Raw genomic sequence first — 13,736 nt, forward strand, 5'->3', positions numbered from 1 at the left:
TGTAGGGGTGTGTGGGTGTATGCATGTGTATGCGTAAGTGTTTGTGTATAAACAAATATCTTTTGTTTCCGTGATATTTTTGCTCACAACGATTAAGCCCTTTGTTGACAAATTAGTTTATTAATACCTTCTGCTTACCCTGAGTAATTTATTGATGGGACATGTCTGGTAGCTGTGTATGTCAGTTGTCTGTATGTCTGTATGTGTTTGTGTGCATACAAAGAAGAGAGAGAGGGAGTGGGGTGAGAAAGGGAAAGAGAGCAAATCTGAGAGAGAGAGAGAGGGAGAGCGTGTGTGTGTGTGTCTGTTTGTATAAGTGTACATGTTTTTGTGTATACATGAGAGAAAAGAGAAATATGGATGTATGTGTAGATGCTGTGCAGGTAATTGAATGTGTGTGTGAGAGAGGGGGGGAGAGCGGGAGGGAGGGAGAGTCAGACAAACAGAAGGTAGATACTTTCTGTGTGTTTAATATATGAGCGAGAGAGAGAGAGAAAGAGAGGAAAAAGGGAGAGACGCAGAGACAGTGAGATAGTTTGTATATGCCCTTCAGTGTAGGTGTGTGTGTGTGCAAAAGAGCATGTGTTTGTGTGTTCAAAAGCGAGAAGCAGATTATGTATACATACATGTATGTGTATGTATGTGTGAGAGATTGTGTTGGTGTGTTTGTGTGTAAGAGAGTGAGCATGGGTCTGTAAGACTGCATATGTTTCTGTATATGAATTGTGTCAGGGGTGGGTATGAAAGAATAAAAGAGAGAGGGGGTAAGTGAATGTTTATATGTGTGTTTGTGTACATATATATATATATATATATATATATATATATATATATATATACACACACACACATGTGTGTCATGTGTATTGTATCTGTTTGCATATGTAAGAGAGATGGAGAAAGAGTATGCATATATGTGTGTGTGTGTATGTATATATATATATATATACACATCTATATATTCATATAAATATATATATATGTTTATATAAGTAAGGTTGTGTGTCTGTCTCCTACGATTTAGATTCCTAACTACTCCCACATTTTGCTGTGCAGTTTAACCAAAACCGGGTATCTTATAGTCGTGATTCATATCAAGCCCTTCTGGGTATTAGCGTGCGTCTACGATGAGTCTACGATTTAAAAAAAAATTTACCATCATTTTTTTCCATTTTAATGCATTTTTTTCGCTATTATATCAGGGAAGTAACTCTCTAAAAATGTCTATGATGAGTCAACGATTTAAAAAAAAAAATTACCATAATTTTTTTTCCATTTTTAATGCATTTTTTGCTATTTTTTGGCTATAACTCTCTAAAAATGCTTATATAGTTATTTCCCTTACAAACCCGAGCAACGCCGGGCGATACTGCTAGTATATATATATATTTATATATTAGTATGTCAAGGAAAAGAATGTATTTGCACCTGTGAAGGTATATATACACTTGTGTGTGTATGTGTGTTTGTACATGTATGTGAATATATGTGTATATCTGTGTATGTGTGTGTGTGTAATGTTTACAGTTTAGTTTGTGCAGATTGTGAAGGTCACATATGTCTTGTGTGTATTCATATGCTTAGCACTTGTGTGTGTGTTGTTTTGTTTATATGCAAATGAGTGTTAATTTATGTGTGTGGACGCGTGTGTACAAACGTGTGTATATATGCATCTACTTAGCATGTGTGTGTTTATTTCGCATATATTCTGTTGTTTGTGTTTTCTGCCCATAATTAATTCATTAGTTGCTCTGTCATTTGATAAAGCTATTAATTAACATTGCATTGTCATGTTTTGTTAGTTAGCAATGTCGATTGCTCTAATTATGTTATCAACATGTGGTTATTGTTGTTGTTGTTGTTGTTGTTGTTGTTGTTATTATTGTTGCTCTTTAGGCCCAGGTCAAACCTCATCCAGTAAACCTGTCTTCAAAAGGTTTCCAACCATGACCATCCTGTGTTATAATAAACCAAGAACTACACAGTCCAACTTATTTTTGCTTACTTAAGAGCAGCATCCAGCCATAGAAACCATGCCAAAGCTGACATGGAGCAGCACAATGCAGACCTGTGGCTCACTAGGCTCAATGCAGACCTGTGGCTCACCAGGCTCAATTTATACCTATGACTCAAACCGTTCAACCCATGACAGCATGGAAAAAGGTTGTTAAATGCTGCTGCTGCTGCTAACGATGATGAAGGTTGGGGAGAGATTTGGCTGCTAATTTTGGTCAATCAACCTATCATGCAGAGGCCCCACCTTAACTTACACACCATCAAGTTATACAGTAGGGTGGACTAGTCTAAGTTTGCATTGTAAAGTTTTACAGCAGGGTGGACAGTGGACTGGTCTAACTTTATACTGTTGAGTTATACACTAGTGTGGGCTGGTCTAACTGAGCAATGCTAAGTTATTCACTAATACAGACTGGCTTAACTCTACCATCAAGTTACTAACAAATATACTCTGGTCTAAGTGTATACAGTCAAATTACTAACTAGCGTAAACTACTCTAACTGCATGCCATCAACTTACTAAATGATATGCTCTGGTCTAACTGCACACCAACTCACTGACTAATGTAACAAGTCTAATTGCACATAATTGAATTATTCACCCATGCACACTGACTGTTAGTTAGGTAGACTGGTTAGACAAGTGTAACTGTTCATTTTTCAAGTCATTAATTATTACAAACTGGTCTAATTGTCTATTAAAGTTATTCATCAGTATTGATTGGTCTTACTGTCCTCTGCAAAGTTATCTCACCAATGTGAACTGGTCTCATTGTGCACCAACAAGTGGTCAGTGTAAATGTGCACTGCCTTACATTTGTAGCCATTATGGACTATGTATATAGAGATAGATAGATGGCTAGCTAGGTTGATAGATAGATAGATAGATAGATAGATAGATAGATAGATATATAGATAGATAGATAGATAGATAGACAGACAGACAGACAGACAGGTAGAGAAGTAGATAGATAGATAGATATATAGCTAGATAGATAGATAGATAGACAAACAGGTAGATAGATAGATAGATAGACAGACAGACAGATAGACAGGTAGATAGATAGACAGATAGATAGATAGATAAATAGATAGACCGGTAGATAGATAGATAGATAGATACTTATAACCGATGTGTGTGTGTATATATATATGTTATTTCATAAACACAATACATGTTTTCATGTGTTACTATTAGTTTCATGTGCAGAGAACATGCCAAACATTGTTTATAACACATATAGTGTCCCAGCACAATCATAAGCACATGAAACTATTAGCTATTAGTAGTACATAAAAACATATATTGTGTTTATCAAATACTATTTGTCTCTCCCAAGATGGAGTATTCTTTTTGCTGATCTTACCATTGAAGAACAGTACACACACACACACATGTATACAGTAATCTCTTTCACCTGTATATATATTTATATAGCACATCCTAGTGTGATCGTTGCCAGGGCCACGGATTGTACCCCATACCGGTGGTACGTAAAAAGCATCTTTCAAGTGAGATCATTGCCAGCGTCCCCTTACCAGCACGTGCCGGTGGCACATGACAAACAACATTCAAACATGGTTGTTGCCAGTGCCACCAGACTGGCTCCTGTGCAGGTAGCACATAAAAAACACCTTTTGAGCGTGATCGTTGCCAGAACCACCACATTGGCCCTCATGCCGGTGGCACATAAAGGCACCCACTACGCTCTCGGAGTGGTTGACTCATCAGTCCTCAGTCAAATCATCCAACCCATGCCAGCATGGAAAGCGGACATTAAACGACAATGATGATGATGATGATACAGTAATCTCAGTTGACCTATCACAGTTCACCTATTGCAGTTTATTATTTAAGCTCATATTGATTCCTCTGTGGTGTTGTTTTGCATTTATAATAAAATAAATATATGCAAAGTATAAAAATAATAAAAAAATATACGGTACAGTACTGTTTCTACTTTGTGGATTTTCACCCACAGTGGGGGGGTTTTTGAACATAACACCCGTGATAGTCAAGGGATTACTGTATACACACACACACACACATATATATATAGGTTTTACGTGTTGAAGTGTGAAGTCTCAAAACGTTAAAGACAGCTTCCAGTTTTCTTGGGCACTAAACTGACTAACCCTAATTGTTGTTCTTTCACTCTATCTTTACATTTCTTTAGTTTTTTGGAGCATACATACATAGACTCACACTCATACCTAAACTTCTCCTCCCCCCACCCCAAACACACCAAGCTTTCCATCCCCTATTCCCAATTCCTCCGTCTACGCAGGCTCTGTAGTGACGACCATGACTTTGAGACTCAGTCCCAACTCATGGCTCGCCACTTCATCCTACGTGGATATCCCCTCACCACTATCCACATCACCCTTGCCAGAGCACATTCCATGGACTGTGCATCTGCTCTCTCCCCCCGAACCCGCCCTGCAGTCTCCCACCTCCATTTTCCTCTCACCTACCACCCCACCACCCTACCTCTCCAACGCACCATTCTCCGAGCTTTCCGGCATCGCCAGTCCAACCCGTCCACTTCACACATCTTCCCTAACCGACCCCTCCCCTCCTTCAAACGAGCCCACAACCTACGAGACCTCTTGGTCCACAGCTTCTTCCCCAACCCCACCTCCCAACCTGGCTCGTTCCCCTGCTCCTGCCCACGCTGCCGCACTTGCCCTTACCACTCCAACACCACCCTCCTCACCGGCACCCATCATCGACCCTATCACATCATCGACTCTTTCACCTGCACCTCCAGCAATATCTTCTATTGCATCTCCTGCTCTCTCAGCCATTCCCTGTACATCGGACAAACGGGACACCGCTTGGCAATGACACCCCAGTCTCACACCATTTCCGCTCCACCAGTCACTCCTTGCAACACCTGTCTGTGTTCGGATTGTCCTTGCACAGAGGCCATCCGGACTCCTGTTTGCGCTGTGAACAGGGATTTAATCTTCTCTCTTCGCTCTTTTACGCCATTTGGGCTCAATTCTCCTCCCCTCTTCATCTAACCTCCTCCCCGACTCCTACTTCTCTTCACTCCTACATCTTTTCATCCCTAATCTCTTTCCCTTTTCTCCCTTATTCTCTTTCTCTCTTCTCTCTTTCTCTCTGCTCCCTCACTCTCCTCCTCCCTCTCCCTCCTCCTCTCCTCTCTCTCCCCTCCCTCCTCCCTCCCACCCAACTCTCCTCTTTTGCCCCGACTCCTACTTCTCTTCACTGCTACTTCCCTTCACCCCCTACTCTCTTTCCCTCTTCTTTTACTCTCTTTCTCTCTTCTCTCCTACTCTCTTTCTCTCTTTCTCTCCCCTCCTTCTCTCTTACTCTCTTATTCTCTTTCTCTCTTCTCTCCTCCCTTCTTCTCTCCTACTCTTTCACCCTCTCTTTCTCTCTTCTCTCTTTCTCTCATCTCTCCTCCTCTCTCTTCACATACCCACCTTCCCTTACCCCCCATAAACCCACCCACCCCTACACATCCCTACTCCACCTTCCCTATCCTTCCAATCCCCCATCCTATCCCACACCCCTCCCTCACATACTCCACCTCTACCCCCCACCCTCTGCCTACCCACAAACCCCAACTCTACCCCAACCCCCAGCCGAACCCACACTCCACCCGTGCTTTCCCCACTCTCGCCTCCCCCACCTCCCAACAACATCACACCACACTACACCATACAACATTACACATCACATCACAACACACCACCCACACACCCATCCCCACATCTTCACACCTACACATACACGCACACGTCCAGACCACCAGCCCTCTTTCACACGCGCATACTCTCTTATACACACATGCACCTTTGTGTTGGGGGTCATCTTTACCTTGTTATCTCCCCTACTTTCCTTTCTGTGTTTGACCCTTCTGTCCGGCACTAGTCGCCATGATAGATCGTTAGCCACTACACACATTTTTTTCTCTCCTTGGTTTTTTCTGTGTCCCTTTCTATAGAAGAGCGTAGGCTCGAAACGTAAAAGACTTTTCTATTCCTGAGCGTTATACTAAGACACCACCTGTCTTCCTCTTTTGTTTTTTGCGTATACTCTCCCTATATATATATATATATATATATATAAATACACACATACATATACATACATATATATATATGTATATATACTTTATTTAAAAGCAGCAGAAAATTCAACAAAACCTGTTACTCTGAGTTTCACATAACAGGTTTTGTTGAATTTTCTGCTGCATTTAAATAAAGCATATTATTCTACCACTGGTATTTGAGTACTCTTTTTTCCACCTTGTTTCACATTTATGTGTTCACTCCGGTATATGCATATATATATATATATGGGGGAAGAGGTTTGTGTAGTCTGTGTGTGTATATTTGTGTCCTCCATCACCACTTCACACACACATACACATATATATATGTCCATATTTTTTCTTCTCTTCAAGAGGGAGCTTCTACATCGGTGGTTCTCTGCCATTTTAATATCTGGGCCAGATCCCAAATCTTAATTTTTGTAGGGGACCACACTAAAAAATGTAAAGCACCAGTGAATTATAGAAGGGAGACTGTCAAGGGTCACTTGAAGGATGCTTGAAGGCCTCATGAGGCTCTGAGAGCCACGATGGAGAAAAATTGTTCTACATGATTATTCAACCTGTTAGAAATAGCAGCCAAATCTCCATCATGCCATAACCTTAAAAAAACAGCATATATTGTCATTCAACAGTACAATAAACTTGAAGAAAAGGATGGAGTGGTCATGGCTGGAATGCCTTTTATCTTATATCTTCTCAATCAGAGCTTTCTTGAAAAAAGAAAAAAGCAATAACATCTAACACTTTTCTTTTTCACCCTTCCGTTTTCCAACTTTATTTACTAACCCTTTGTTATATCCCCGTTTCATACTAGCCCTTATTTTTGTATTTTGTAGATACCAAAATTAGGAAAAGCAAAGCCAGTACCAAAAACACTATATGAGGAACCAAGTGAATTCAAAACCCTCTATAGCCTCAAGAAGAACAATAAAGCGCTTGCAGAGGTTGGTCTGACTTCCTTCAATTATTATATTTTCTGTTTAAACTTTCTTTATTCCAATTTTCAGGGCTTTTAGATTGCCCCAGCATCTCTTTTAATATATTCGTGGAGACTTTTAAGGACCAGCATGTTGCTCTTGTCAGATGACATTAAACAGGTGTGAGGTGAACCTCTTCAGTCTTTCTCTCAGGTTAGTAAAAGCAATCTCAGGTGATTTTGTATCCTATGCTTGTTCAATTAAGCAAAATACTTGAGTTTCATTATCAATATCATCACCACTATCACCACCAACAACAGCCGTAAAACAATGCCTCAAAAATGTATTCCTCTAACCGATGCTAGCATGGAAAAACATACATAAAAATAAACAAAGGAATGAACAGTGGCATGCTACAGAGTTAATATAAATTGGTGACCTATGAGTTCTATAATCTCCACCCATCCAGCCACACTCTCAATAATAACTTGAGCTCTTTGTTCTCATTATTTTCATTATCTTCTTATTGACTACTTAATCAGTCCTGACATTGTCAAACAATCAAGACAATTAATTCACCCAAGACTGTTCATGATCCCTTGTATCCATGGTTGGATGATCAGGGCTATTGAATTCCAGTGAAATCCAGCTCTTCTTGCATGCAAACACTGTTGATCCTATTCTGTAGAAGCCCTTTCTTCCATTTTCCAATCATGTCAACTGAGCCATTTCTGAGATAACCCCCATCAATGCCATATGTAATCACACCATCCATTCTTTATTCTTCATCATTATCGTTTAACATCCACTCTTCATGCTGGCATGGGTTAGATGGTTTGACTGGAACTGGTAAACTGGAGAGCTGCACCAGGTTCTAGTCTGACTTGGCATGCTTCCTACAGCTGGATGCTCTTCCTAACGCCAACAGCATCCATGTTTCTTTTAATTTTTTTTCAATAATCAATCATTCAGGAGGTTTTTAATAAAATACCCAATATTTCCATTATTAAGTTTTTTTATTTCTAACTTCATCAGCATCTTCATCATGATTATCATCATCATCATCATTTAATGTCCATGTTACTTACTCCTTTACTCCTACTCCTGGTAGGGGCAACAATCTTGAATGTTTCAATGATGACAGTTCAAAAGTGAGAACAGGTGTAGCATGTCTATCAAACGAACACAGAGACCTTCTTTTCAGGCACTGAATAACATCTCCCCTTCCTGTGCCTCCTCCCACATTCCTTTCCCAATTTTCAGAGTCAGCACTGTCAATGTAGGCACGTTGAAAGGTAGGTCGAGTGAGATTATAGAGATGCTTGAATGGAGATGGGTTGATGTATACTGCATACAAGAGGTAAGGTAGAGCGGAGCTTCAGCCAGGGTCCTCATAGGCAAGGCACATAGGTATAAAATCTTCTGGGAAGGTAACAGTGACAGAGTAGGTGGTGTAGGCATACTCCTTGCAAAGAAATGGGTGGATAAGGTCATAGAGGTAGTCAGGGTGTGTGAGAGAGTGCTTAAGCTCAGCAAGTCTTTCAGAATATTATAGTTACAATTATCTCTGCCTACACCCCACAAGGATACTGGAGTTCTGTGATGCAAGCAACCTATTAATCTGCAACACCAACTTCAGGAATCCAGCAAGCCACCTGATAATCTATCAAACAGGTGACTCTGCTGGCCAGATTGATTTCATCCTCACCAAACAGCAGGATGCTTGGTTGCTCTTAAATACAAAGACCCTCCCAGGTGAAGAATGTACTCCCCAGCATAGACTAGTCATTAGTAACTTTAGACTTGATGCTAGAAGGATGCCAAGAAGCAGACCAATCCAGAAAAGAAGAATTTGGAAGCTTAAGAACCCTTCACATGGTCAGAGATTTAGGGACATCCTCATTGAGAAATTTTATGAGAAAGAGGAAGATCTATAGAATTTGGACATAGAGGGTAACTGGAAATTCCTATGTGAGAGCTTATTGAGCACCACAAACCAAATCTGTGGCTGGTGCAAAGTCCCTTCCAAACCTAGGGTAACATGGTGGTAGAATAATACAGTAGACAGGACCATTAGAGCAAATAAACAGGCCTGGAAAACCTGGAAAGGTGGGGGTAGCAATGAACTGTACCAGATAACAAGAAAGGAGGCTGGGAGACAGATATATATAGCCAAGGGAGAAGCAGAAAAGAAGAAGTTTGCCAATGTTCAGCAACTCGAGGACCAAAGAACTGAAGTGTTTCAGATTGCAAGACAGTGTGTGAGAGAAAATTGTGATGTTACAGTAGAGAAATGTGTCCGCATGGATGATGGTACTCTTGCTTTTAATGATTCAGTAATGAAAGAGGCTTGGAGATGCCATTATGAAAGGCTGCTGAATGTGGAGAATGAATGGGAGCAGGAGAGCCTGCCAAATGTTGACCTAGTTGAGGGACCAGCTACCTGAATCAACAGCACCCTGTAGATAAAACAATTAAGGATATGAAGTCAGGAAAAGCCCCCAGCCCCATCAGGAATCACTGCTGAGATGTTTAAAATATCTGGTGGTGTGGGTTATGGTCTAGTCACCCATATTGTAAACCAGGTGGTTCACGAAGGAGTCATACCCAATGACTGGCGTAGTAGCACCATAGTCAGCTGCTACAAAGGTAAAGGTGATGCTTTAGATAGAAATAGCTACAGGAGTAGTAAATTGCTGGATCAGGTGATAAAGGTCATGGAGAGGGTCATAACCCAACTAATTAGGGAGTCAGCCTAGATGAGATGCAGTTCGGCTTTGTGCCAAGTAGAAACACCAATGATGCTATATTTCTGCAGGAGAAATACTTAGCCAAAGATAAACCCCTATACTTGGCTTTTGTTGACTTGGGGAAAGCCTTTGACAGGATCCCTCCGATCCCTTATCTAGTGGGCAATGGAGAAACTAAGGATAGATGAGTGGTTAGTAAGAGCTGTACAGCCCCTGTACAATGATGCTGTCAGTAAGGTAAGGATCAGCAATGAGCATAGTGAAGAATTCCAGTTAGAAGTAGGTGTTCACCAAGGATCAGTCCTCAGCCCCCTCTTATTCATCATAGTCCTCCAGGCAATAACAGAGAAGTTCAAGACAGACTGCCCCTGGGAGCTCCTCCATGCTGATGACCTTGTTCTCATAGCTGAATCACTACCACATCTAGAGAAGAAATTTCAGATGTGGAAGCAAGGTTTAGAATTAAAGCCCTAGTAGGTAGGAAGGCGAATAAATCACAAACCCTTTCAGGTAGATGACCCTGCTCGATCTGTAGAAAAGGTGTAGGTAGAAGCTCCATAAGATGTGCTCAGTGTAAGCTATGGATGCATAAAAGGTGCAGCAACATCAAAGGAAGGCTAACAAGTATGACAAATTTTGTGTGCGACAGATGCACAGGAGCAGTAAACATCGAAGATGTCCAGAAAACAGATTCCATCACATGCCAGAGGGAGAAACTAGAAGTAGTTGATAGCTTCCGGTACGTAGATGACCAACTCTGTAGCGGGGGGTGGATGCTCGGAGAGCATTGCCACTAGAATAAGAATAGCCTGGGCTAAGTTCAGAAAGCTCCTACCTCTACTTGGGATAAAGGGCCTCTCGCTCATAGTGAAAGGTAGACTTTATGATGCATGTATGCGAACTGCCATGCTACACGGCAGTGAAACATGGGCCGTGACTGCTGAAGACATGCGTAGACGTGAAAGAAATGAAGCTAGTATGATCCGCTGGATGTGTAATGTCAGTGTGCACACATGACAGAGTGTAAGTGCCCTGAAAGAAATGTTGGACATAAGAAGCATTAGATGTAGTGTACAAGAGATATGACTGCGGTGGTATGGTCGTGTGCTGTGTATGGATGAGGAGAGCTGTATGAAGAAGTGTCACCCCCTGACAGTAGAAGGAACCCGTGGAAGAGGGTGACCTAGGAATACATGGGATGAGATGGTGAAGCATGACCTTCAAATGTTGGGCCTCACAGATGCAATGATAGGAGACCGAGACCTCTGGAGATATGTTGTGATTGAGAAGCGTGATCACAGCTGTAGCCTGTACCAGTGTCACATAACCAGCCCATTTTAAAAAGTACCTTTGAATCGTCAGGTGACACGCTGTACTTGAGGAGACCTATTGAGTCAAGTAAAATGAAAATCAAAATCAAAAGGGAAATTGTAGTTGTGACTGATACCAGTACCGCCAGACTGGCTCCCTTGCTGGTGGCATGCAATAAGCACCATTTATGCATGAATCAAAGTCAGTGCCACTTGACTAGTTCCTCATGTTGGTGGCATGTAAAAAGCACCATCCGAACGTGGCTGATGCCAGCATGGAAAACAGATGTTAAGCAATGATGGTGATGGTGGTGGTGGTGGTAGCATGGATTGGACAGTTTGACAGGACTCGCTGTGTTCAAGGACTGCATCATGGTCTAATGTCTGTTTTGGCATGGTTTTTGCGGTTGGGTGCCCTTCCTAATGCCAACCATTTTGCAGCATACTCTGAGTGTTTTTTTCATGTCACCTGCACCACTGAGGTCACCATACAGTTTGCAGAATTACAAACCCTTGAGGGGTGGGGGATGGAAGCATCAGCTTTATGCTTGGGAACAAGGGATTGAACTTGTGAGAAGTTAGGGGTGGGGCAGTGTAGGACCTTGTAGAGTATCTGCATGGCTGATCAAATCTAGTGCAGGAAGGGGAATGAAAGAGAAAAATGAACAGTAGGAGCTTCAAGAGATAAATAAAGGAGATGAGATGCCTAGATGGAAATAATTTAATAAAATCAAGACAGAAAGGTAAAATTTAAATAAAAACACCTTAGCCCTTTCATTACCATACTAGCTGAAACCAGCCCTGGCTCTAAGTACAAATGTCTTGTTTTCATAAGTTTTGAAGTAAAAATCTTCAACCAAACCTTAGTCACAATTTATGTTCCTAACACTAGCTGAATGATAACTAAGTTATTTCCATAAATTCTTTCTTATATTTATTTAAAGTAATTGAAAGAAACACAGAGCATCTCAAAATAAATACAGTAACGAAAGGGTTAAAATATATAATAGAGAAATAATTCTTTACCCTTTAGATACCAACCTGGCTGAAATTCACTTTGGGTCTGAGTACAAATGTCTTGTTTTCATAAGTTTTGAATTAAAATATTCCACCAAACCTTAGTCACAATTTATGTTCCTAACACTAGCTTAATGATAACTAAGTTATTTTACTAAATTATTTGTTATATTTAAATTAATTCAAAGAAACACAGAGCATCTCAAAATATATACAGTAACATAAGGGTTAAAACTAATAGTTTTGTTCCAGAATTTAGAATAGTCTCTGACAGTTTGCTACCAAAATGGTTTGGTGTTATGGCAGCATATATAACTCAGTATGCATAACATTTACTCAGATGAAAACTAATCAATGTTTAACCAGCCAACCTGTTAGAAATAGACAAAATTTCCTTCAGATCTTCCCTTACTGTCTTAACTCTTTTGATACAAACTGTCCCTGGTTCTGTGACACAAACTTCCTGTTTTAAATTTATCTAAATTTAGAAAAAAGAAAAAAAGTTTGTGTTAGTTTCTGCTTCAAACACCAACTTAACAATGACAAAGTTATTCTACTAAATTCTACATTGTTTTCAAAATATTTGAAACAAAAGCTATGTACTTCAATGGAATTATGGTAATAGAAGGATTAACATAAATGTTCGAGAGGCATATGTTGAATGCCATTAACCCTTTTGATCCCAAACCATCTGAGACAGCCCTTGATTCTATGATACAAACTTCTTGCTTTAATACGATTTCTGTCAAACTTTCATGCTGATTTATGTTCCAAACACTCGATTAATTAATGACAAAATTATTTTACAAAATTTCTCACTATTTTCGAAATTAGTTAAAAGAAAACTGCATTTCAACAATGATTAACAAAAGGGTTAAAGTAGCCTGGATTAAAACCTTCCATCAAAATGTCATGTTAATTTATGCTCTAAACACCAGGTTAATGAATGACAAAGTTATTCTGTGATAGGCTTCGTTATTTTCAAAATTAACCCTTTGGCATTCAGATCATGTAATGCTTATTGACTAACATTGTTTTGAATTAATCCCGGCTTATCTCATTGCTTCTAAATGCTGATGATGTGATTGCTTATTTTTAGAATGACATTGTAGGGTATGTGTGAAAAGCCAGATCCAGCTAGGTTGTACATAAAGTAGGTAGGATATTTGGACCAGATGTTTAAATACCTAAGGGTTAATTAAAACAAAGTGTATTTGAACAGAAATATGGTAACAAAAGGGCTAAAAAAAAGAAAAGACAAACTTGACAATGCTGTTCTAAATACTCAATAAACCTGAATCATGGAGGTGCAATGCTTTGTGGTTAGGGTGTCAGATTCATAATCATAAGATTGTGGTTTCAATTCCTGGAGCGGTCAATGTGTTGTGTTCTTGAGCAAAACACTCCACTTCACATTGCTCCAGTCCACTTAGCTGACAAAAGTGAGTAATCTTAAAATGGATTGGCATCCCATCCAGGAGGGGAATATACAGACCATGGAAACTGGGAAACCAGCCCTTATGGGTCTATGTAACTCAGGAAGGGACTTGAAATTTGAACTTGAAATGAATCTGAATTCCAAATATATATATATATATATATAGTAATGTTTATATGCCAACAGAACGTGGCAGTCCT

The 13,736-nt window shown here is 40.1% G+C and overlaps 1 protein-coding gene across 1 annotated transcript in view; it reads left to right on the forward strand.

Moving 5' to 3' along the window:
* Nucleotides 1-13,736, forward strand: part of LOC115219486 (cilia- and flagella-associated protein 99) — a 499,146-nt gene that overhangs the window by 388,180 nt on the left and 97,230 nt on the right. Inside the window, exon 8 of the mRNA XM_029789657.2 lies at nucleotides 6,941-7,048. Coding sequence (XP_029645517.2) covers nucleotides 6,941-7,048 — 108 coding nt within the window. The remainder of the gene's footprint in view (nucleotides 1-6,940; nucleotides 7,049-13,736) is intronic.

Source organism: Octopus sinensis, linkage group LG14 (genome assembly GCF_006345805.1).
Source record: "Octopus sinensis linkage group LG14, ASM634580v1, whole genome shotgun sequence".
Taxonomy (NCBI): Eukaryota; Metazoa; Mollusca; class Cephalopoda; order Octopoda; family Octopodidae; genus Octopus; species Octopus sinensis.